The sequence below is a fragment of the Hemicordylus capensis genome, chromosome 3 (assembly GCF_027244095.1).
Source record: "Hemicordylus capensis ecotype Gifberg chromosome 3, rHemCap1.1.pri, whole genome shotgun sequence".
In the NCBI taxonomy this organism is placed as follows: domain Eukaryota; kingdom Metazoa; phylum Chordata; class Lepidosauria; order Squamata; family Cordylidae; genus Hemicordylus; species Hemicordylus capensis.
In genome coordinates, this window is record NC_069659.1 from 102,895,207 (window position 1) to 102,920,856 (window position 25,650).

A 25,650-nucleotide genomic window follows, 5' to 3' on the forward strand; every position below is an offset into this window, starting at 1 on the left:
AATCTAGGACCAGCAAACGGAAGTATTTTTTCACACAACGCATTATCAACTTGTGCAAATCTCTGCCACAAGATGTGGTGACAGCCAACAACCTGGATGGCTTTAAGAACGGTTTGGATAACTTCATGGAGGAGAGGTCTACCATCAGCTACTAGTTGGAGGGCTATAGGCCACCTCCAGCCTCAAAGGAAGAATGCCTTTGGAGTAGGATGGAGGTAGGAGTAACCTACCTCCCAGTAGGAGAGAGGGCATGCCCTCAACTCCTGCCTGTAGGCTCCCAGTGGCATCTGGTGGGCCACTGTGTGAAACAGGATGCTGGACTAGATGGGCTTTGGGCCTGATCAAGCAGGGCTGTTCTTATGTTCTTATGTTCAGTGAAAGCGTTAAGGGCATGATAGCTAGGGGAGAAACTCTGTGGTGCCCCCCTTCCCTTGATGCCCTAAGCACGTGCTTGTTTTGCCTTATGGTTAATCCAGGGCTGTGCTAATGGGGTAGTTGGTGAAACCGTGGAGATGGTTGCTGTCTTGACGCTGGTGCCAATCAATTGTCTCCCCAATTCATATATTGCAATAATGGCAATAAATGTTGCAATGAGGTCCAGAGTACCTGACTGAATCAACTTACTCCCATGGTTGCCTGGCTCCCTGATGAGTGTTATTATATGATACACGTATTTGAAAACATGTACCTGTCACATTTTTAGGTGTACAAGTTGTGTGTGCTAGTGGTGTAGTGATTAGACAGGAATGTGGAAGCTTCAGCTTGAAATTATTGCTTAGCCATGAAGCTCACTGGCTAATTTGGGCAAGTCAAGATCACTGGGAAAATAAAATGAGATAATCCTATGTATTCTGCATCAAACTCCCTAGAGGAACGACAGGCTATAAACCTTGCAAATAAAACGTCTGTTTGCTAAAAAGGCTAATTCCACGCATGATCTCTGTCTGTTAATCTATCAGAGAACATCACAGGCCATTAGGACAAAGAGATGTTCTGTTAATTCCTTATGATAGCTGTCATACTGTGTAAAACATCATATTCAACATACGCTCTTGTCATTCATTCAAAATAAAGCCACCTGTCCAAATCTCTTCTGTCCCCTGGTCTAAAGTGTGTGCAATGATTTAAAAAAAGCATCAGTGACATCTGCAATATTAATTTATTTGACTCTAGGAATATGAGTATTCAGTGACTGCTACATAACACTCTGATCTTGTGTGAAGATGTAGTAATTCTGTTACGCTAGTCTTTGTTGTTTGTTCTTGGTTTGTCCCTCCACACCCCAGTTTTGGTCTCTCAGATAGCCAGAAACAATGGATTATTAGAGCTTTATGGATTTCTAAAAGGCTTATTCTTCAGTCATGGAAAGCCACTGCAGCTCCAGGTATAGAAGACTGGATGAACGAGATGACAGCTCTGGCTGCCAGAGAAAACAATGCATTTAGGAAATGGACAGACTAAGCAAGTTTAACATTTGGAAAGTTTTGTTGAACTCTTCTCTGATTCAAATATGGATCCGTGATATCTGTGACTTGTGGTTGGTCCAGGCTTAGATGGAAGTCATATTCTGTTTTGTTCCATTCCCACCCACCCCTTTCCTTTTCTTTTCTTCATCATTGTGAAGGGTCTGGGATGCATTTATGGGGTTTTGTTGTTATTTTGATTGTGTGATCTCATTTAAATTTTAATAAAATGTTAATACAAATTTTAAAACCCTTGCATATGTGAACAGTCATGACCACAGATATAACCTTCATATCACCTGATTCCAAATCAGCATGCAATCAAGATGGGGAGAGCATGAAAAAATAATATATGGGTGAATGTGCAACACATGGTGCAACAGTGGTTACACCCTTGCTTCTTGGGCTATTGTTTACAGTATAGGGATAGCAGGATATATGGCAGTTCTTTGAAGATAATGATCTCAGAACGGTGGTGCACTCTCTGGTAACCTCTAGGCTTGACTACTACAATGAGCAACAACTTCATTGGCTGCCAATAGCTTTCAGGGCAAAATACAAAGTGCTGATAATTACTTTTAAAGGCCTAAGTGGCTTAGGACTGGGTTACCTGGGAGACGGCCTTCTTCTGCATAATCCCCACTGCACATTGAGGTAATTGAGAGAGGTTGTCTCCGGATACTGCCAGGTTGTCTAGTGGTGACTCTGGAGTGGGCCTTCTCTGTAGTTGCTCCTGGGCTATGGAATGCACTCCCTATAGACATTCATGGTTTAACATCTTTATCAGCCTTTAAAAGAGCCCTTACGATGTAATTTTTTAGCCTGGCTTTTAGTAATCTTTGAATGCTTTTTTAAAAAAAAATTACATTGTTGTTGTAACAGGTTGGGTTTTTTTTTAGTTTGTTTTTATTGTATGCATCTTTGTGAACTGCCTAGACCCTTTGGAGTCAGGTGGTATATAAATTAAATTAATAAAGATATATATCCTTGAATAAATATATAATAATACAATTGAAGCTCCCAAGCATGCCTGAAAGCCACCACTATCACTGAGAGTGCTAGAATCTATCATTTTAAAGTCCTCAACTGAGTACATTATGCTAGGAAAAATTAAAACCAAAATCCCAGCAGAGAAGGGGAGGAACTGGTGGCGGGGAATGCTGGAGAAAGTGCAGGGGGAAGCATTCAGGATTGGTGGGAAGCTTTCAGATTTGGCCCTGTGCCATGTTTCTAATATTTCAAAGAACTCTTGGAATAAGTCTGAACTTTCCCCCAACAGGTCTCTGCAAAGGCTCAGAAAGAACAACCATTGTAAATCCAGATCGAATTTCACCCATATTTATTTATATATTTCTTTTTATTTTATTTATTTTACATTTTATATCCCGCTCTTCCTCCAAGGAGCCCAGAGTGGTGTACTACATACTTGAGTTTCTCTTTCACAACAACCCTGTGAAGTAGGTTAGGTTGAGAGAGAAGTGACTGGCCCAGAGTCACCCAGCTGGTTTCATGGCTGAATGGGGATTTGAACTCGGGTCTCCCTGGTCCTAGTTCACCACTCTAGCCACAACACCATGCTGGCTCCCTTGAAGATAAAGATATTGTGAAGGTATCCGGAGACAAACTCTCTCAGTGACCTCAATGTACAGTGGGGATCGTGCAGAAGAAGGCCCTCTCCCACATAACTCAGTCCTAAGCCACTTAGGGCTTTAAAGGTAATTGTCAGCATTTTGTATTTTGCCCTGAAAGCTAATGGCAGCCAATGAAGTTGTTGCTCATTGTAGTAGTCAAGCCTAGAGGTTACCAGAGAATGCACCACCGTTTCGAGATCATTATCTTCAAGGATAATTTAGAAGGGTGAATCATATTTATATGATCAACTGAAGAGCATGGAAGAATGTATCAGCCCCAGGACTAGACTTAGGGGTTTCTTTTCACTTCTCATTGGAAAGCAATTCATTTGAGCGGCCAAGTTGCCTCAGACTTGTGAAATTTCATTTCCTTTCTGATTGTGTTAAGTTAGGTCTAGTGGTGGGTGAAAGGAGAATTCTGGAATCTTACTCATATTGGGACAAAATCAGTTACTTTCTTTGTCCACTGGTTCTATGAATGTGAAGCTCCCCAACACTTGTGGAGCTGTAGGCAAATATAGAAGCACTTGATTTGGTATCTCTTGTTAGTTGGAAAATTTCAACTAATTCCTCATGGAATTACACCAAGAACTAATTCCTCATGGATTACATCAAGAACCCACCTGACAGGTAGAGTTACTCAGAATTGAACATTGCTTGCAACATTTTGTAGAGGTTCACTGCTTATCTTCTTCTTGGTTCTGTGGATGCACCTTCAGCATTTTGGCAATATGGATTTAGAGATTTGGCTGCTATTTCAGAGAAACATTATTTTCTTGGAATTTGGGGTAAATACCAAATAGATTTCCTTTATTTCTAGGATACTACAGTCATTGGAATTCCTGTAACTAATCCCACAAATGACATTCTGCCATTAGATGTAGAGCTAATAGATCCTACTGTGCTCAGTGGAAAAAAAAATCTTGTTCTTGAACCAAAAGAAATATTGCACTATGAAGTAAAATACTCTCCGGCTGTTACTGGCAACTCAGATGGAAGGTAAGATCTGTTATTTATTCATTCATTCATTCGATTTCTAAACTGCCCCTCCAAAAATAGTTTACTGTAGCTACTGGTAAAAGTATTTTATCACTCTTTGTTACTTAGAAATATTTTTAATTGTTTTTCTTCTTTCTACCATAGAACATAATTTTGACGAAACTGATTTATGAATGAAGCATGATTTTGGTGACTTTCAGTAGTCAGTGGATTATCTTTTTCATGTTGTCAGTTCAATATTAATGTTAGCATTACTGTTTCAGACAGGATCTGATTGATAGTTAATTTACTTTCCATTTTATTCTTTACCATAAATGATGTGATCCAAGAGTTCCCTACCTCCTGAAACTAAAAGCACTCTTCTGCAAGTGAAATATCTTTTAACGTTCTTCTTTTGAAAGCCATTTTGCTTTAATATTTATATGAATTAAAACTAAGCTACAATTTAATGAATATGGAGAGCATTTAATAAAGACATCTCATCACAATGTAAATCTGAGCAAGTTAGCTGCATAATAATTAGTAGCAGTATGATTGCTGCCCTTTTGATCTTGCTTTCAATGTTTCAATAGCTATTCATAGTGCTTAGCTGACCTACTCAAGGCAGACCACTGAACGCTGCTGAACAGTCAGTCAGTTAATGATCTATTACTTAACTAAACTTCTAACTGAGGCCAGATTCTTCAGTTCCAGGTGATTTCCATTAATATACTGGCATAATTTTGGTAAAATTGGGAGATAGCCCAACTTTGTTTAATGGCTCTAACAGGATTTCTCAAACTTGGGTCCTCAGATGATGTTGGACTACAACTCACATCATCCACAACTTCAATGGCCTTTGGTGCTGGGGATAATGGGAGCTGTAGTCCAAAAACCCCTGGGGACCCAAGTTTGAGAAGCCCTGCTCCAAAACGTTATTCATAGAAAGAACCAAGATCCATTTATTTCAAGAAATACTGTTCAAATGGTCTATGCTCCTTTCCACCACAACACAGCACAGCTAAATATCATTGCACACTGCAGGTTGTTTGAGTGTAGCTTAAGATAAATGATTGCTGTTAACACTGCAGTAAAGTTCTTGCAGAGAGCCACAGAAACTATCATTTCTGCAAGCCAATGACAATATGATTTACTTGCAGTCTTGGACTGTTTTTGGCTTTAGTTCTTTCAGACAATCATAGGGGAATAAAGGAGAATTCTTGCACTTGAACCTGATTTATTTTTGTTGTATCCTTTCCCCACTCCTATGCCAGGGTGACTGCTGTACAACACAACCACAAGTAACCTAGGGGGGAAAATAGCATAGCAGATTCTGCAAGTTCCCATTGACAAAATAAAACCTAATGCAAGCAAGAATGGGAAGGATACAACTTGGTGAAGGAGAACTAATCCAGCAGCCCTGACTACCTGCTTACTTATGTATTGCATCTATATACCACCTTTCTGCCATTGCATTCAGGCAGTTTGGAATTTAATACTTAAGCAAGCAAAACTTACAAAAGGCAAAATAATAAAAGAGCATACTTGTCACAGACCATTGATGGTCTCTTCAGAAGATGATGGAATGAGTTCTTTTGGCTGAGCTTATTTTCTTCTTAAAACCCTGATAGGAGGAGCATTTGTTCCTTTACTTTTGTCAGAGCCATGCTGACCAGACTGAGCTCTAGACTGATGGGCCACAGTCAGTCCCATGAACAAAGTCCAAATGAAATCTACATGAATAGGAATCCAAAAGCCTATCTGAAAAATCTTGCAGAACTATGTTCCAGGAACTCCGGGCAAAGCAAGCCAAGACTTAAGCTTCAAGTACACAGTTGGATACAGTTCTAGCACTCTGGGATAAATGGACATAGAAGTGAGTTAGGTGGGTCAAGCAGGCTAGGCAGACAGGCAGGGTTCAAGCGAGCATGGCAAGCCAGGCAAAGAAAAATCACCCTGGAGGCCTTGTTAACAGCTCCATAGAAGACTCCTGTAGTGGGCAACTCCAGCATGGACTCCTTATATATAAAGCCTGCCTGGGTTACCCAGGATCTGAAGCTCTCTTCAGGGGTGTGCATGTGCGTGTGTGTATTAGGGGTGTGCAGAACTGGCCCAAACAGAACCGGCTTCAGTTTGAACCAGCCCAGTTCAACTGGTTTGAACTCGGACTGACCCCCACCCCCCAAAAAATGTGGCCAGTCTGAGTTTGTACTGGGCCTGGTCTGATATGGACTGGTTTGACCTGGTTCAAGGGCTATGCTCATAAAGGGGAATGCAGTGAGAACTCCCCTTTACAAGCAAAGGGGTGGGGGGAAACCTTTAAAAGTGTTCTAAGGGGCGCCGGGTGGCAAGAGGACACCAAGGGGGAGGCAGGTGGCAGTAGGGGTGGCAAGAGGACACCTTACTGGCTTTGTCATAGTCAGCGGCGGTGCAGCAGTGGTGACTCCTCTAAGCCCCTCTGGCACTTCCTCCTCCAGCAGCCCAGTCCCAGCTTCCGTGCATGCATGGAGGCCATTTATGTGACTTCTGTGCATGCATGGATCCATTTGCATGACCATGGAGGCCAGTGGCCCATGCTGCTAGGTGGAGAGTGCCAGCAGGGCTTAGAGGAACCACTACCGCACCACTGTCATCGCTGAAGACAATGAAGCCAGTAAGATGCCCCCTCACTGCACCTGGCCGCCCTTAGAATACCTTTAATGCATTCCCCCATCCCTTTGCTTGTAAAGGAGAAACCTCACCGGATTCCCCTTGAGAAGCATAGCCCTCAAACGAATGGACTGGACCGCCGGCCGGTTCGCTCAAACCAGCTTGTGTACTGGTGGTTTGGTGCGACTTCAAACTGAACCACCTGAATCAGTTCCGTGCACACCCCTAGTGTGCATGTATGTGTGTGTTTTTAAAGGGACACTGGTCCCCACATACAGCTTTCCCAGAGCGTGCCCACAAGCCCTGCCGTGGTGCTAATAAACTCAAAGCCTAATCTTGCACACTGTCCACGCTTAGAGCAGTTGCCTGCATAGACAAACTGGGGTGCCCCAGGCTTCCAATTGCAGAAAGAATCTGTTCACAGTTAAGTGTTTGTCTCTGCAGGTGAACACTGTAAGAGGGCACAGTACAGGAGTGAAGCTTCTGAGCTTGTTAACAGCAGGACAGGGCTTGCAGGCACACTCTTGGGTTGCTGTACATGGGTTGGGTACAATGTCCCTTTTAAATGCCTGATGAATGCTTGAGTCACCAGAATATACAGTATAAGACCAAAAAATCCTGTCCAGATGCTTTAAAAACAAAAACAACCCAACAAGAATGTGTGAGCTCCAGGGTCTATCAAATTTTGAGAATATCAGCTTTAAAAAAATGAAAAGGGAAAAAAAATCCATTGGGGAAAGAGAGAAGAGAACTGACCTACTTGAGCTCCAAGAGCTTATATAATGGGGAGGGGGTTGGCAGAATCAGACTGAGAGATTAAAAATCTCTTCTCCTTATGCTATATGTGGAAGTATCGGGAGGGAGAAAAAGAAAAAGGAAACACCAGAAACATCCCCTAATGCAGAGCAATAATGTGCTCAGTTTTGGGGTGGCAATCCACCCCAAACCTGAGCCCTTCAGTACTTTATAGCACAGCAGATGAAGGCTTCAGCTGTTCAAAGAAAAAAGCTGTTTCATTTCCACAGGATTAAAGCAAGCCATTCGTATCTCAACTACAGAGTTTTAAAATTGCCATGATGGAGAACCATGTTAACGAGCTAAATTAATAGCATTTCAGTGTGAATTTTTTTAAAAGAGGAAATATCAATGATATTTGAATTTCCATTTGAGCTGAAACTTCTTGTGGATGTTATACATTTTAATACTGTCTATGTAACATGACAGGCATTTCCTACTTATTTTGGTGCCTGATACAGCAGTTGTTTATTAATGCATGTTTAAAATTGTGATTTAATTCTCATAAAACTGTTATCAGAACAGTACATCCTCTGAAGGTGAACCTGTGACTGAATGTAAGGTTATTTGTAGGAGGAATAATGGAAATATAGCATTGTGTGGATCACTTTTATCTTCTTTCTTTGTTTGCCATTTTTATTACTGTAACATGTATAGCAGTCATCTTAGCTGCAACTGGTTTATACCTCCCATTCTAGCATTATATTCTTCTCAGAGAGGATTGGAGAGTTTTGGTATGCCCTGAAACTGCATGCAAAGAAACCTAGGCCAACAAAATTGCCAGAAGTGCATTGTGAGCTTGGGAAGTAAGTATGAAATCCATGTTTGCGTTCATTCATTTCAGGTGTTCAGATAGGTAGTAGTAGAACAATAATATATAATTATGTACTACAGTACTGCATTTTCTCAAATGGCTTGCTTAGCTTTGGAGAGTGGTAGCTGCAAGGAAGATGCCTGGTTGTAGCCAAAGAAACCATTGGCTTTTGGATTGGTGGTCTGACTGAGGAGTACAATGTCTTATCAGCCACCTCTGAATAAAGAGTTAGTTGGCTGTTTGGATATGACAATGTGGTTCAAAGTTTGGATCAATTGAAAGCAGTGTACTGGGTCAGCATTGATCCCTCAGTCATTTACACCTTTTGAAATCTTAGTTGTGGCTGTTTCAATCTAATCCTGGTTCAGTATTGCTGCTGCTCAGTCTCTGTGCTGTTCAGAAGGGTGTAGTTATTTGGCATTTTCTCTTGATCATGTGAAGGTTGCCCAGCAGCCATGTTTGTAAGCACACCCTTATATGAAACAACTGAAGTTATAGTCATTCAATGTAAACTGCTTTGAGAATGTTTGTTATATATACATAATTTTAATATATACATAATTTTTTGTTAGTATATAGAGGTATATACTGTAAATGCCCAGAGTAGGAGTAGTAGTAGAAATATAGATCGAGAGAATGATCTCGGGTATTTTCCATCACCTCTTTATAAGGGCAATACTGTGAATAACTTCTGCTCATATGACAAAGATTGCCATGGTGTTTTTTAATGATAAACTGGTGGCAAAAACACAGTCTGCAATAAGCTCTTTCCATCTTCTCACTCCTCTGCCCTGGGGATAATTCAAGCGTAAAGTTTCTCAGAAGGGGGTTCAACTGCAGTCCAACCAGATACAATCAGGTGCCACATCATGTTTTCCACTGCAAAACTTTTTCTTAATGAAACTTTTTTTCTTTCCTGCCTTGCATCTGCATTTTGTGTCCTTTGGCACGATCTCTAATCACCATAAGATTTATACTGACATTTTCATTAATTGAAATCATTATGAAATTACAGTGCAGTCCAAATAAAATCAGCATTGTAAAATTGGGTGACCTTTTCTTTGGAGAACAGTTTTTATAAATACTACATCTCTCTCTCTCTCTTTGTTTTTTTTGTCAACACATCATGGAAAGCTGTAACAACCTTAAGAAACAAGTACAGATTATTGGGAGTGCATGGGCTGATTTAAAAATATGCCTCCAGTTCCATAACTAATTGGGCTTTAAAAAAAACATTATGGAGCAAAGTACATAATTTAGATTTAAGTCTAAAGATTAATCATTATGCTTTAATCGTAAATGCAAAGGCTGTCCAAAATGGAATTGGTTGTTAACACATGTGGACAAAGAAGAGGGAGTGAAAAGGGGTGGGAGAGCCTGGTTTTAAATTGAAGGCATAGAGCGGTCATCTTGTAGAGTGCTCAAGGTTACAAGATGATCAAGAGGAATTATAGGTATGTGGCAGTAAATCAAATGCTATTGGAGGAGTTAGTTAATTATAAGTTTCTCTAGGCAGTTACTTGCATTGAAGGGAAATACAGGCATAATTATTTATGGTTTGGTTATCATAAATTTTTGTCCAGTTTTACTGAGGGCAGACTCTGAAGCTTTATACAGTATATGTATGTGTGTGTGTTGTGTGTGTGTGTGTGTGTGTGTGTGTGTGTGTATATATATATATATATATATATATATATATATATATATATATATAACAAAATATATGTGTATAACTTTTTTCTTGCTATTGAATATTTCTTTTTAACAATTCTGCAATTGATGCATAGCTAAAATGATCTATATGATATTTAGTCTTGAAAAGAGAGCTAAACTGATCATAAATCTGTCAGGCTTCAGTTCAAAATAATGAAGTAGTGGCCACTGGTACAGTAAATACTTACATTGTTGAACATTATAAAGTTGTATGAAATCCATTCAGTGCCTATTATTGGTATATAAATATTGATGCAGTCATAGTTTGACGAAAGGGGATTTAGCTCAGTACTAGAGTGAATGTTTCATTTGTTTCAAGCCCCAGGTTTGACCCACACCAATAGGTTAAAAGATTTCAAATAACAGGCATGGGAAAGCCTTTTAAAGATGTATAACTTGTATAAATATACAAGATGTATACTTGTATAAATATATCCCTGAAGGCTTTTGAAGGGAGGGGAGAAACACACACTCACTCACACACACACACACACACACACACACACACCCTCCCCTTATACGCCTGGTCCAGTGAAGAAACAAGGCTCCAGTGCAGGGGTGCTGAAGGCATCTTGCGAACCTGCAGCCCTTCTTCCATTGCTAGAGGACTGTGCATCATATCGTCAAGCAAATATACTAAAAGCAAACTCAGGTGATTGAGTGCCTATCAAACTGGAAGCAAACTGGGGCAGCTCAAAAAAAAAAATCGAAAGTAGTGATTTTAATGTCCTTGGGTTACTCCTGAGGTACGAATATGAGAAATACTGATATACTGTTTTCCAATACAATTTTCCAAAGTGATTTCTATAGAGAAAATAATAATAAATTAACAGGAAGGATCCCTGTCCCCAAAAGGCTAACAAAAGGTACACAAAAGTAAATATATAAAGTTACAGGGGGGGAAATAAAGAGTGTCCCCTCAAAACACTGATGAGGACTGAGCATGCATAGAATATTAAAGGTGTTAGTTGGGGCCAAAGACAACACAAGGGAAGGGGAGTGCAAGGAGATGAAATGGGCCTGCTGGAACCTTTAGCAATTTATAGTATTCTGGATGTGAAAACTGGGGTGGGAGAAATGCATTTTCAACATGTATACACTAATAGCAGACTCAGGTGGTTTGAGAATCTATCAGACTGGAAGTAAAACAGCCATGCAAAATAAGATAGTAGTTTGTACATACTCAGGACACAAGGTATGAAGAAGTACATAGCTGGTAGCTCATTGCTGACCACTCAAGATGGCATCCACACATGCTCAGACACCATTTCCTGCTGGGAACAGGGAACTTCCTGTTCCTAAGCAAATGCAGCCAGCAAACAGAAAGCTCGAGTGCTTTATACAAACAGCACTGCTCTGGGTGGTGGGGGGCAGTGGGTCAGGTAAGACCTGCCTTCCTCCTTCCAAAGTGCCTGCTTGCCCTCAGCTGAAACAATTCGGCATCTCAAAGCTTTTCGGCACGCTTCAGCACTCGAAGCGTTTCAGCATATTCAGCAAATAGAGGTGCTGAAACGCTTCTAGCATATCCCTACAAACAGCCTGACAGAAACGTCCATTGGGAAAAATAATAAAACACTGTGAAGGGGGTGGAGATAGATCTAGATTGAAGATACATGTAATAGAACAGCCTGTGAGCTTCCAGGACCTGTCGAATGTTCAGGACTCATGAACCAGAGTGCCAGGACAAGAACAAGCTGTTCTAGTAAGAACTACTCAGCCTACTTTCCTTTCACTGTCTCTACTACTGAATTAAATTTGGTGCAAATCGAGGTCCACAAGTTAGATCTCTTGCTCCTCAAATGCTGGTTAGACAGTCCTCAAGTTAGTACACTTGCACCTCAAAAGTTCACACGTCCACCATCTTGGATCGAGGTGGACGACATCATCACAAACTACACTATTGGGGCATCCCTATGTATCCATACAGCTGTAGCAAATTTGGTTCAAATCAGTTAGACTGTCCACAGGTTAGTGCACTTGTGCCACGTTTCCACCATCTTGAAATGGGTTGGATGACATCATCACAAATTATGCCATTGAAATGTCCCTGTGTGTCACTCATGGCAACTGTACTAAATTTGGCTCAAATGGGTTAGACAGTCCACAAATTAGCCAGCTTGTGCCTCAGACATTGATGCGACCACCATCTTGGACTGGGTAGATGACATAATCACACACCATGCCATTAGGGTGTCCCTATGTGTCCCTACAGCTGTAGCAAATTTGGTTCAAAGCAGTTCACAAGTTAGCCCACTTGCATCTCCAGAGTTTACGCATCCGCCATCTTGAATCAGTGTGGATGATCTCATCACAAACTATGCCATTGAGGTGTCCCTGTGTGTCACTCACTGCAACTGTACCTAATTTGGTTTAAATTGGTAAGACAGTCTACATATTAGCCCGCTTGTGCTTCAGATGTTCACGCAACCACCATCTTGAATGGGAGTGGATGATATCTTCACACACCATGCTATTTGGGCATCCCTATGTGTAGCAAATAGCAAATTTGGTTCAATTGGTTATGCTGTTCACAAGTTAGCCCACTTGCGCCTCCAAAGTTTGCATTTCCGCCATCTTGGATTCAGGTGGATGACATCACCACAAACTATGTCGTTGAGGTATCCCTATGTGTCCCTACAACTGTACCCAATTTGGTTCATATTGGTCCAGGTGTTGTGAAGTTGACAGGAGAGGGGAACACACACACACAGAATGCTAGGTGATCTCATAAGCCTACTGGAAAGTAGGCTGAAAATAGAGGCAAAGGAAAAGGAGATGGAAGTGCTCAAATAGATGATAATAAGTATCCTGAACAAGTATCCTGAACAATAACACCAGAACAAGGTTGGTGGTATGAGTACTGTGACATTAGAAACATCCCTTTATGAATAGGGATGCTTCAAAAAGAAGGAAAGGGAAAATGGCACCTTCAAATCCCACCTCAACAGTATAGCAGTAACATGCTCAGCTCTGAACCTGACCCTCTATCACTATATAGAGCAAGGAAAAGCCTCAAGGGAAATGAAAATGAAGTATATTTTTTCCTTTGTTCCCTCCAGAAAGTCTCTCTCCCTCCCTCCCTCTCCTTGCCCCAGAATGGTACTGACTGGAACCCTGAACCAATGTTGTTCTTTGGAGCTTGGGAATAGTAATTGGGAAACTGCAACATTTTATATTTTTATTTTGCTTTTCCAATAAACTAAACCATCTTCACGGAGAACTCTAGTAACACCAGAATCAATCCAGTATTTTATGGTGATTTAGTGTTTTGAAATTTGTTTGTTTTTGTTTGGTTACAGATGGGTCCGACAGTATATTGCTCTGGGTAATCCTACAAATGAAATTCTGGAACTGAAAGCTACGAATGGTAATCCTGCCCATTTTTCAGTGGAAATAGTAACTCCTGTAAGTTCTACTGAAGAACAATTTTATATTATCTTCATATGAAGTAGCCCTGGAAATTTTTAAATGTTGCCGACATTTTAAATGTTGAATGTTTTTGTTTATTACGTGGTAACACAGACTATGAGATGAAGTGCAAAGCATTATACACACAAAGGTCTTTCACACAGTCATCTGATGATGGTTTGGGGGAAGGAGGAGCTCCTAACCTGATCCCCAAAGATGAGCAGACCCTCCTTTTGAGTCTGCAAACTCATCAACCAGACAGTCAGGGTAGCTGTGTGCTCCATTCTTGAAAAAGAGAACTGGGTCCTTCAAGGACCGAGGAAGGTATCTGAGAATGCACTGCACACACACTAGAGAGGCAGCCTTCGATGCACCAACAGCTCTGCTCTGCTTGGCCGCTCTAGTTGCAACACTCTCTGACAAACGTGGTTGTCGGGAACTGCTGGGAACATTCTGGGAACTGCTGAAAATGGCGATTTCACTGCATGGATGTGGACAAGCTGCTTGGGGCAGTGCAGCCTACCACTTGTTCTCTGGATCCTTTCCCGACTTGGCTGCTTCTATCTAGCAGGGAGTTTGTTGGAGATGGCCTAGTTAATATCATAAATGCATCGCTGAGGGAGGATAGGGTGCCTCCTTGTCTGAAGGAGGCAATGGTTAGACCACTCTTAAAGAAGCCTTCCCTGGACCCCTTAGTGATGGACAGTTACAGGCCAATCTCCAGTCTCCCTTGGTTGGGCAAGGTGATTGAGAGGGTGGTGGCTGACCAGCTCTAGGCAGTCTTGGAGGAAACTGATTATCTAGACCCATTTCAAACTGGCTTTAGAGCTGGCTATGGGATTGAGACAGCCTTGGTCGGCCTGATGGATGACCTTTACTGGGGAATCGACAGAGGGGGTGTGACTCTGCTAGTTCTGGATCTCTCGGTGGCATTCGATACCATCAACAACAGTATCCGTCTGGATCGCCTGGGGGAGTTGGGGGTAGGGGGCACTGCCTTGTGGTGGTTCCGTTCCTGTCTCTTGGGTAGATTCCAGATGGTGGAGCTTGGTGGCAGTTGGTCCTCAAAACAGGAGCTGTTATATGGAGTCCCTCAGGGCTTCATTCTGTCACCAATGCTTTTTAACATCTACATGAAACCTCTGGGTGAGGTCATCAGGAGGTTTGGTGCTGGGTGTTATCAGTATGCTGATGACACCCAGATCTACTTCTCCTTCTCATCTTCAGGAAATGACACTCATTCTCTAAATGCCTGCCTGAAGGCAGTAATGGGCTGGATGAGGGATAACAAATTGAAGCTGAATCCAAGCAAGACGGAGGTGCTCATTGTGGGGGCTCATAATCTGAGGGGTGAGTTGGATCGTCCTGTGCTGGATGGGGTTACACTCCCCCAGAAGGAGCAGGTGCGCAGATTGGGAGTACTCCTGGACCCAGGCCTCACCCTGGTATCTCAGGTGGAGGCCATGGCCAGGAGTGCTTTCTGTCATCTTCGGCTGATTCGACACCTGCGCCCATTCCTTGAAGAGGATGGCCTCAAAACAGTGGAGCATCAGCTGGTAACCTGCAGGCTTGACTATTGCAATGCACTCTATGTGGGGCTGCCTTTGTACGTAGTCCGGAAACTTCCGTTAGTTCAGAATGCGGCAGCCATATTGGTCTCTGGGGCAACCCGGAGAGACCATATTATTCCTGTTTTGAAACAGTTACACTGGCTTCCAATATGTTTCCAGGCAAAATACAAAGTGCTGGTTATTACCTTTAAAGCCCTGAACGGCTTGGGTCCGAGATCTCTTAGAGCAGGGATTCTCAACCTTGGGTCCCCAGATGTTACTGGACTTCAATTCCCATAATCCCCAGCCCCAATGGCCTTTGGGTGGGGATTATGGGAGTTGAAGTCCAACAACATCTGGGGACCCAAGGTTGAGAACCCATGTCTTAGAGAGTGCCTTCTTCTACATGATCCCCACGGCACGTTAAGGTCATCTGAGGAGGTCCATCTCCAGTTACCACCGGTTCGTTTGGTGGCTACTCAGAGGCGGGCCTTCTCTGTAGCTGCTCCCGGGCTGTAGAATGCTCTCCCAGCAGAAATTCACAATCTTAACTCCTTACTGACCTTCAAGAGAGCCCTTAAAACCCATCTGTTCGGCCTGGCCTTTCCTAATTAGTCTTGATTGTTTTATGCTAACCTGGTTTTCAGGGTTTTAATTGTTCTTTCAGTTCAATTGTTTTTGAAGATTTTAATTGTTATATTTATATTTCTGTTTTAATTGTTATTGGTTTTAATGGTTTCTGTTTTAATTGTAAACCTCCCTGAGCCATTTTGGAAGGGCGGTATAAAAATCAAATAAATAAATAAATAAAGACTGAGGTAGGACATCTGCTATTTTCATCCTACCTTGGTAAAAAGCAAGGTTAAAAAGTTGGGCTACCCAGGTTTGAATGGGCTGGATCAGAGTCCTGTGGGTTCTTATGAGCAGCAATAGCTGGCTTTACTGCCACCTACCCTCCAATTCTTGGTTGTGAGAACAGGCTTACAAGGTGAATAATATCTGTCTTGATGGGTTTATGTATTAAAGTTAGGAACTGTATTAAAGGCAGAAACTGTGTGAGTTTATGTGTTCAAGATGGAATTATGAAATATACTGTCCATTATTGTTCAAAAACAAGCTTAAAAATCTCAGTTATCCCTTCTATTCAACTGTATTTGAACAGAGGGGATAGCTGAGATTTTGAATCATTTTTGAGCAATAATGGGGACTATAGACAGAATTTGATAATCTGATGTTAGGAAAGCATGTAGGTGGGAGTTAGTTTGAATAGTCAAGACAGAAGATTGAGAATAGAATTGAAGAAGCATGGATAGCTCAGCGGAGCATAGATAACAGAAACTAAGATCCTTGAGATGGATGTGAAAAAAACTCATGCAACATAAAAACCTTGAATCTGAAGCATCAGGTTTGTTCAGATATCTTGGCAATAAGCATTGGAATGAATAGCAGGGGAAAGAATGGAGCCCAGACATGCTAGAAATGAGGAGTTTTTCATCTTAGAGGCAAGCAAGTGCTATCTCTTAAGCAATTGTTAAGGCAAACTTCAAATTTTAGCAAAATGTGGTCTATGTATTGAGAGGTGCTTCTCCTTCTGAAAACTAAGGCAATGCTAAAAGAATTGTTTGAAGTTGTTTTAAAAAGTAGCTCCTATTACCAACTATTGGGTTGGGGTCCTCATCCTCAAGGCTCGCAGGGTGCTGAACTCGATGTATTGGGCTATAGTCCCTGCTCTAGGGCTTGTGGTGTGCTACTCCTGGCTACAGACATTCTGCCCGGCCTGAAAGGACTTGAACAATAAGGGTGGTTCTGCCTGGCCAACTGGAATATGGGGAACCGATCAATGCAGCCAATTGGACTATAGCTCTTGGCTCTTGGAACTCATGGGGTGCTGCTCCTGGCAATGGAGGTTTTACCCAGCCAAAGAGACTGATGGGGCTTCACCAATTAGGCTCTCCTAAAGTGGGAGGTACAACCAATGGGTGTGTGAGAGGACACAAGGAAACAGACCAAAGATGTCTTTTGTAATTTTACTTAAGGAAATGGAGTTAAGAGTTACAGTAACCATGGGGCTCTGGCAAGCAAAAAGTGAATTTATCTAACCCCCATACAATCGAGGCAACTTGCAGGGGGAGGGGAAAGGGGAGGAGGAGGAGAGGGAAAGGGGATGGGGGAAAGTTTGTTATCAGTGGTGCAGGGAAACTAATTGAATGGCCAATTCAAGGTTTCTCCTGGCAATTGAAGATTCTAGGGTTTGAAGAGCAGATGGGGTGCATGAAGCTGGGTTGCGGGGATACTGCAGCGTTGGAGATGGTTAAGACATGCCTTCTGGACCTGCCCTCTAAGGATGTGGACCAGATTCTCAGGTCTTATACTCTTCTTGGCCTTTGATGGTCTTTGGTAGGGGGTGGGGGTGGGGTCAACCCTCATATCCGTCAGGGTTGCCAACTCTGATTACATCCTTCTGGGTTTCTGTCTCGGAGAATCTTCTTTCTCACCCTCTTGTCTTGTCATCACAACTGGCTCCTCATTATAGTCCTTATCTCTTGCACCCATAACTTGGTACAGGATGTTCAAAGGAGGAGTTGTCTCTCCCCAGCTTGGGTCTTTGGCCTTGATTGAATTCAGCAACTATTGCTTTCTTTCCAAAGTGGGGAATTTAGGAGGAAGCGCATAAGGTTACCACTGGGCTAATTTTCCATATAGGATACATATGCCAGGTTCTCAGAACCTGGGCCAATATTTATTTGTCATGAGTGCAAAGATTACAAATTCAAGCTCATCCTGAGCTATGGCTCCAATACATAAATGTAACCAGCATGAGACCTGGGCCCCCGCTAATCTAAAGTTCATACCGCAGTTACAGTCAGCAAGGTCACTCATGAATCTTTCAGCAAGTTCAGTGGCCTGGATCCTTGGTGCAATTTTCTCTCTCACAGCCGCTGATGCAAACAGTCCTGTGTTCACACTTAATATGAATAGATGAGGGGTGCAATGATAGAAATGATCAAGCAGGGGCTGCAGCAGCAGGAATAACCATGAGGGTTGGGGTACAACACATTATAAGAGTAGAATAGCCATGAGGGGTGGGGCATGCATAACCCTTCAAGCAAAGATAACCACCAATAATAAGAGTACAGTGCAGTGGAATTCCTGAATAACGAAAGCTCCAGTGATGACAGCGGAATGAAGCTTCTCACAAAAGATTGTATCTGTCCTTCAAAATGTGATGGATTGAAACCCTATTTTGGGTTTCATGTTGTTGCCATAGCAATGAGATTCAACCTGTTTAGAAGATAAGAATACCATTTTGAAGTCCAACAGCTTTTTAATACAATTTGGTTTGACAAAATTCAGACTAAATATAGGTGATTTATTTTGGAATATTTGTTTCCACAGTATTGTACCATGAATACTGATGATGTGTAAACATTTGATAATGATTTTTTTTTTAAAACCAAAACAGAAAGATGATAACCTTTTAACTTCTGGGAGAGTCTATGATCTATAGAAGTCAAAATTAATTATCATTCACTCTAATCAATCTCATGGCTAATGATCTGGCCAAAATATGGATGAACCTGTTAGAGCTCTTCCAGAATCTCTCTACAGTAAATAATATCATTAATCAAGATTATAGAGTTTGGCTACTTGCACAAATACTGATTTGTGAAATGATTAGTAACAGAAAGCAGCCAGCTTTTGCTTATTTTATAACAAGGTATTTAATATACTTTAGATTTAAAATAGTAAATATGTAAATGAACATTTGATTTTATTGTTCAGCTTGATCTATTGTATGATTGTGAAATATTAAGTAGTTCAAAGTAGTGTGTTTTTATTTTAATTTTTCAAAGGTGACAACAAACGTTTTTGAAAGAGACAAAGCTTGGGAAAAAGAGTTTAAACCATGTATTTAAGAGTAGAAAGATATGTTATGGGACATATGATTCAAAAAACGGAATGTCAAAAAAATTTGTATTCTTGTAGTTTGACATTCATAATGCAACATCATTACCCTAAGAATTTCTCCATCCCCAATAGTGATGTGCACGGACTGGTCCGGAGGCCATTCTACAGGCCTCCAGACCAGTCCAGACATGGGCAGTTCGGGGTTTGGGCAGCCTGGGGTGGGGGTTCCTTTAAGGGCAGGGGAGGGTGTACTTACCCCTCCCGCCGCTTTCCCCCCTCCGGTGCACGTATTTTAGTCAGCAGTTGAGGTGGTAGGATACCTCCCTGCCGCCCCTTCCCCCACTCGGCTGCAAAAGGCTTCAGGAAGCCTTTTGCGCACATTCCCCACCCCAGTGCCAGACCACAGCTCCGCAGTTCTGTGCACACCTCTAATCCCCAATGGTAGGAGTCAATGAGTGAATTTGTTGGTTGATTTGAAAACAACAACCCACAAAACCTTCACTCTTCAATTTAAACATTTAAACAATAATGTTTAAAAACAATAAAACAATAAAAATAGACAAATAGCAAATATTTAAAAAGCAGAATAAAAATAGTAGCAACTGGAACATTTCCCAGCACAGATTAAAAAGCCCAGCAGAGATTAAAACTGTGTTCACCGGTACCAGAATGACATGAAAATGGACACCAGGTGAGCCTCCTTGTGGAGAGAATTCTATAATTCACAACTGGAAAAGTCTGTTTCTGGAGAAAGGAGCAATCCATCAACTGAACTAGGGATGTGCAATTCGGATTGTCAGTGTTTCTATCTGGATCCAAATCAAAACACCCATGATTTGGTTTTGGCCCGAATCTGACCCATCTGAATCACCCCAGATTCAATTTAATCCGAATCCGAATCGATTCGGATCAAAAAACGGGTCCCAGGGCCAAAAGAGTGGGGCGGGGTGGTAGCGCCTAATGGGTGGAGGCTACCACCCAAATTGCAGATGAATCGGGCAAAGGGCTGATTTTTGGTGATAGCATCTCCCACGTGCAGTTATGGGGCTGCTGAAACCTCCATTATTTCCTATGGAGAAATACCTTAAAGATGCGTAAATTTCAACAAATCTCCAAAAATCAGCCCTCTGCCCAAATCCTTTGAAAAAATTCTGGTAGCTTCCTTGCCCCCCTTGGGCACTACCACCAACCCCACACCGCTCTAGGCCACCTCTTTCCCCCGACGTGAAGAGATACACCTCCATTTTACCTTATGGGGAAAAACCTTAAAGACACATGAAGTTCAACAATTCACCAAAAATCGGCCCTTTGCCCAATCCCTCTGCAATTTGGGTGGTAGCCTCCACCCATTAGGCACTATCACCCCACCCCACTCTTCCACTCCATATTCCACTTTATGGCCCAAATCCGCCCCAAAGACACTAAAACTTCAACAATTCACCAAAAATCAGCCCTTTGACCAATTCCTCTGCAATTTGGGTGGTAGCCTCCACCCATTAGGCACTACCACCCCACTCCACTCGTTAGGCCCAGGGGCCTGTTTTTTTGATCTGAATCAATTCGGATTTGGATTAAATTGAATCTGGGGTGATTCGGATGGGTCAGATTCGGGCCCAAAAACAAATCAGGGGTGTTTTGATTCAGATCCAAATCGAAACACCAACAATCCAAATTGCACATCCCTAGTTCAGTTGACGGATTGCTCCTTTCTCCAGAAACACCCAACGCCAAATTCAGTTGTGGTCGAAGCAGCTCAGGCTAGGTCCAGCAACTGCACCTTTTCTGCCCCCATTGACAGAGAGGACAAGAAGCAGGACTTCATCAGCAGGCACCTCTGTTCCACTGCTTGTCTACTGCTAAAAATTGCCAGCTACCTGGCTTGCATGTCACGTTATAATCATCTCCTCTGGGATAAGCTTTCACCAGCTCTTTACTCCTTCTTTTCTGACCACAGAGATGCAGTACTAAACTTGCAATGGGAAGCCTTGCACCCCAGCAATCAGCTTCTCCATATCTCCAAACACGTCACTGTCTCTGCAGCCCAATCCATGGCCAACTCAGTGGCCTTGAGAAGGTATGCATGGCATTATCCCCGATTGAAGCTTTAGTACATAAAGAGATAAACATGCAACCGCAATGGGGTACCTATAGGGATCTGTTGTGTTTTCAAAAAAAGGGCTGTAAGTTAAAAAATCTAATTGAAGTACAAAATCTGGTTAGTAATTGGTTTCAGTACCATCAGTTAAATGAAGTTTTTAAGAAGGATTTCAAACTTGGATTTGAGGATCAAAGGTCGAGATTTGAGAAGGAATTGTGTGAAAATGATGAAAAATTAGTGTCTAAGATGTATAGGGTGTTGCTTTTGGAAGAGACAAGAGATGAAGTGGTTAAAACGACAATGATAAAATGGGCTCAGGATGTGGGTCATAATATAGATATGGCAGCTTGGGAAAAATTTTGGAAAACTGATTTAAAGTTCACTGCATGTTACACTTTAAAAGAAAATTATTATAAGATGATGTACAGGTGGTATTTGATGCCTAAAAAACTGGCGATAATGTATAAAAATGTTTCAAACAAATGTTGGAAATGTGGACATTGTGAAGGAACTTTTTTTCATATGTGGTGGTCTTGTAGGAAGGCAAAGGCCTTTTGGGACATGATATATAATGAGTTAATTTTTTTTAAAAAAATGACATTTCCTAAGAGCCCAGAATCCTTCCTGCTGGGAATAACGCAAGGAGAGTTTTCCACAAGACATTTAACATTCTTCATGTATGCAACCACGGTGGCCAGAATAGTATATGCACAGAAATGGAAGGACAATGAACTGCCCTCAAAAGAAGATTGGCTGATAAAAATGTTGGAATATGTGGAGATGGCAAAACTTACAGTACTGATAAGAGATCAAAATTTGGAAGGTTTTAAAGAAGATTGGAAATCATTCTTACTGTACCTAAAGAACTATTTTCCTAATATTGATTTTTCAACAGGGTTTGAAATTTAGTAATATTAGCAGGCTGAGTAGACTAAAATCGAGTTTGGTAAGATATAGGATATATGTTTTGAATTATTATAGCAAGCGTTAATTGTATAGTTAGTGATTCACGCTGATTGGTGAGCTGGAAGTCAATTTTTGTTTAATTGGATGGAATGAGCTTTTCAAGATATTGTTAAAATCAATAAAATTTAGAGAGAGAGAGAGAGAGAGAGAGAGAGAGAGAAGGTATGCATGGCTTTGCTCCTCCAGCCTCACCCCAGACGCCAGAACAAGAATTGAAGATTTCCCCTTTGATGGGCAGGCTTTGGACCCAAGACTGATTATTCTTGGAGAGAGTTCAAAAGCTCCATACAATGGCCTGCTCCATGAGCTGGTCATCCTCTTCTTCAGGGAACCTCAGATACAACAGGCCCTCCCAGGCACCACATTCTCTTTCTTCCAGCGGCTTTTCTCAATTCCAGACTGACCAGTCCTTTCAGCAGCACAAGTTCCACCAGTATAGGAATAAATCCTTCCCATCTTCGAAAATCCCGTAGTCCAAGCCCAGGAATGCCTCCTATCATAAACGGGCATGACTACCTCCAGCCTGGGATGTGGCTGCACCCATTTTTGAACATGTGGGAAAACATTACTACAGACAACTGGGCTCTCTATTATCAGTCTGGGATATGCTATATAATTTCTTCAGCGTCCTCTGAATGCAGAGTCATGTTCCCAAATGCGGATATTTGGGATGAACTCCACTCCTTGTTGGACACAGGGGCCATAGAAGCAATTTTGCCCCATCTGACAGACAATTTTTTCTCCCTCTATGTCACCATCCCCAAAAAGGACGGAAGTGAGCTCTGACCAAATTTGTCACCTACAAGCGTTTTCAGATGCTCACCATCTCAGAGATCTTCCCCTTGTTGTCCTAAGGAATGTGGTTCAGCTCCATAAACTTGGAGGATGTATTCTACCACGTCACCATCTGTCCATGACACCAAAAGAATCTTCGCTTTCAGGTTGGGTCCCAGAAGTTTCTAGTCAAGGCCATTGGGGGGGGTGCTCTTCTCGGCCCCAAGTGTCTACATAAAGTGTATGTCAGTAGTAATTGCAACCCAGTCCACCTTGCACACCCATCTTGCCATAACTTAAGCTTACTCCAATGCTTGGGGCTCTGAGTCAACTTCAAAAAGCCCCACTTGCGACCATCTTGCATCATAATGTTTCTGGGAATCATTTTCGATTCTACAAGTGCCACCATTTATCTTCTGCCAGATCGCAATACGCACATTAGAACCTTGGTGGCTTCCCTATGGGAGGGCTCTCTGCACCATGCAAGGTCCGTGCAACACATGTTGGGTCTTATGGAATCCACTACGACTGCTTTGCCTCTTACCCCCCTTCATATGTGGCTGCTTCAGCATTGCTTCCAGGACATCTTTGATCTTCAAAGAGAATCTCAACACAAGCTTCTTCGCATTCCTTATTGGATTCACCAGTCCCTCTGATGGACCTCTCATACCAATCTATCCAGTACCTCACCATTCAACCCGTCAGGTCGTCAGGGTTTCATCACCACAGACACATTGGACACCCATCTCAGGGTCCTCTAAATAAATGGCAGATGGTCACCGCAAGAAACCACCCATCACATATGGCAGATCACGTCATGCCAGGTCTCATTACTTGGAACTCTTAGCAGTGTTCAAAGCACTGAACGCCTTTCGTCCCATTATCTCTGGCCATCACATACAAATCACAATGGACAACACAACCATAAAAGCCTACATAAACTATAAACCGAAGGCACAGGGTCCCATACTCTGCTCCAGCTGTCCCTGCTAATATGGAACTGAGCCCTGAGCCATCACACCTACCAGTCTGAGATCCACATTCAGGGGCACAAGAACATCCAGGAGGACTGCCTCAGCAGGAAGCTTTCCTCCTCTCACGAGTGGAAGCTGGACCCCAGGACACTCTGCAGAATCTTCAGGCTGTGGGGAACCCCAAAACTGGACCACTTTGTGAGCCCCGAAAATAATCAATGCAGCCTTTTCTGCACGAGGGCGGGGTTGGGCCTAGGCTCGCTGGGAGACACCTTCACATGTTGGAACACTCCACTCATCTATCTGTTCCCACCAATACCTCTCATTCCTTGGGTTCTGCAGAAAATAGAAAAAGACAGATCACATTGTATTCTGATAATACCTTGGTGGCTGAGACTCCATTAGTTCCCTTGCCGCCTCCGCTTATCAGGGAACCTTCCACCATCTATCCTTCCACCTGGACCTCCTGACTCAGCATCAAGGAGTGTTGCTGCATTCAGATGTTGCTTCCCTACATCTGATGGCTTAGAGAATCTTCCCACCTGGATGCCTGATGTTGTAGCCGTCTTCTCTGCATCCAGAAACCATCTACCCTCAAGTCTTACCGGGTGAAATGGACAAAGTTTATGTACTTCACCGTCAGCCGCAATGTCCACGAACCATCTGTGGCTCCACTACCCTTAATCCTCTCTTAGCGACTTCTACAGCCTTTGACAGAGGACTGCCCTTGGACTCCATCTGCCGAGCTGCTACATGGGCTACCCCATCCTCCTTCATTAAACGTTATGACTTGGATTTGAGAGCGAGGAGAGACGTTGCCTTCAGATGTGCAGTCTTGCAATCTATCTTCTCCTGACTCCTGATTGCCACCACCTACCTTTATCTTGAGTGTCTCTGCTGCCCAGCCTCCAATGAGGAAAGTTTGTGATGCGCCCATCTGTGTGATGGACAGAGACCACCCAGAAGAGCTTTGGTTGCTTACCAGTAGTTCTGGTGGTCATCTGTCCATTGACACACCCGCCCATCCTCCATGCTGCAGAGCATACCTTCTGCGACGGACTCCTTAACTGAGGAAGTTGGAGTGGTCAGCAGACATAGGTACTGGAGGGGAGGGATCAGGAGTGAGAAAGAGGAAGCTTGTAAAGCTGCCGACTAGGCCTTCGCTCTCCAGCTGAAGCCCATCTGTTTGAATGGACAGATGACGACCAGAAGAACCACAGTTACAGGTAAGCAACTGAAGTTTAGGATATTCTATTAAATGTCAGCCAAACTGATGGGTTCCAGAGAACTTGTAACAGTGCTCTGTCTGCAGAACAATGCTTTTCTGCCCCCACCTTCATGCTGCAGCTTCCAGGACCCCCCTCAGAAGCAGATCCTGATTGATGGGGCTGCTGATGGAGGAAGAAGTCATCACACACACACACACACACACACACACACACACACACACACACACACACCTCTGCTTTGTGCAAGTGAAAGTGCTATTCTACTCATGCAAACCCTTGTTGGAATCCAACCTGATGTTTCTTATTTGGGCCTCTGAAACGATCCATTTGCAATTTTTTTTTCTGAAAATGACTCCAAAGACAGAAGCAGTAAAGTGAATGAAAAACTTTGTGTCCTTTTTATGGATATGTTCTTTTAGTCTACCTTTAAGATAGCTTCAGTGCATTTGTTCTGGATATGTCTGTCATTTTTTGCTTGCACATAAAACAGTAGGTCCTTATGTAAATCATTACTCTGGCTTTTCAGAATCGTCTCAGCAAACCTATTGTTTTGCAATATAGTGTTATGTTGGTCAAAATTCAGATTTTTTCATGGCTTTTTCTCTCATATATAATATTTTACTGTCATATTGCATCAAACTGAGGAAATATGTTGGAGTGCTCATTTTCTGTTTTTTTGAATTTAATGTAAAATACATA

At 42.4% G+C, this 25,650-nt stretch overlaps 1 protein-coding gene across 3 annotated transcripts in view; it reads left to right on the top strand.

The window, feature by feature from the left end:
- The window catches only part of CFAP47 (cilia and flagella associated protein 47), a 503,999-nt gene that overhangs the window by 356,143 nt on the left and 122,206 nt on the right, over positions 1-25,650 (top strand). For all 3 annotated transcript variants that reach the window (XM_053311021.1, XM_053311022.1, XM_053311023.1), the window contains 3 exons: positions 3,915-4,093; positions 8,215-8,322; positions 13,343-13,448. In XM_053311021.1, coding sequence (XP_053166996.1) covers positions 3,915-4,093; positions 8,215-8,322; positions 13,343-13,448 — 393 coding nt within the window. The remainder of the gene's footprint in view (positions 1-3,914; positions 4,094-8,214; positions 8,323-13,342; positions 13,449-25,650) is intronic.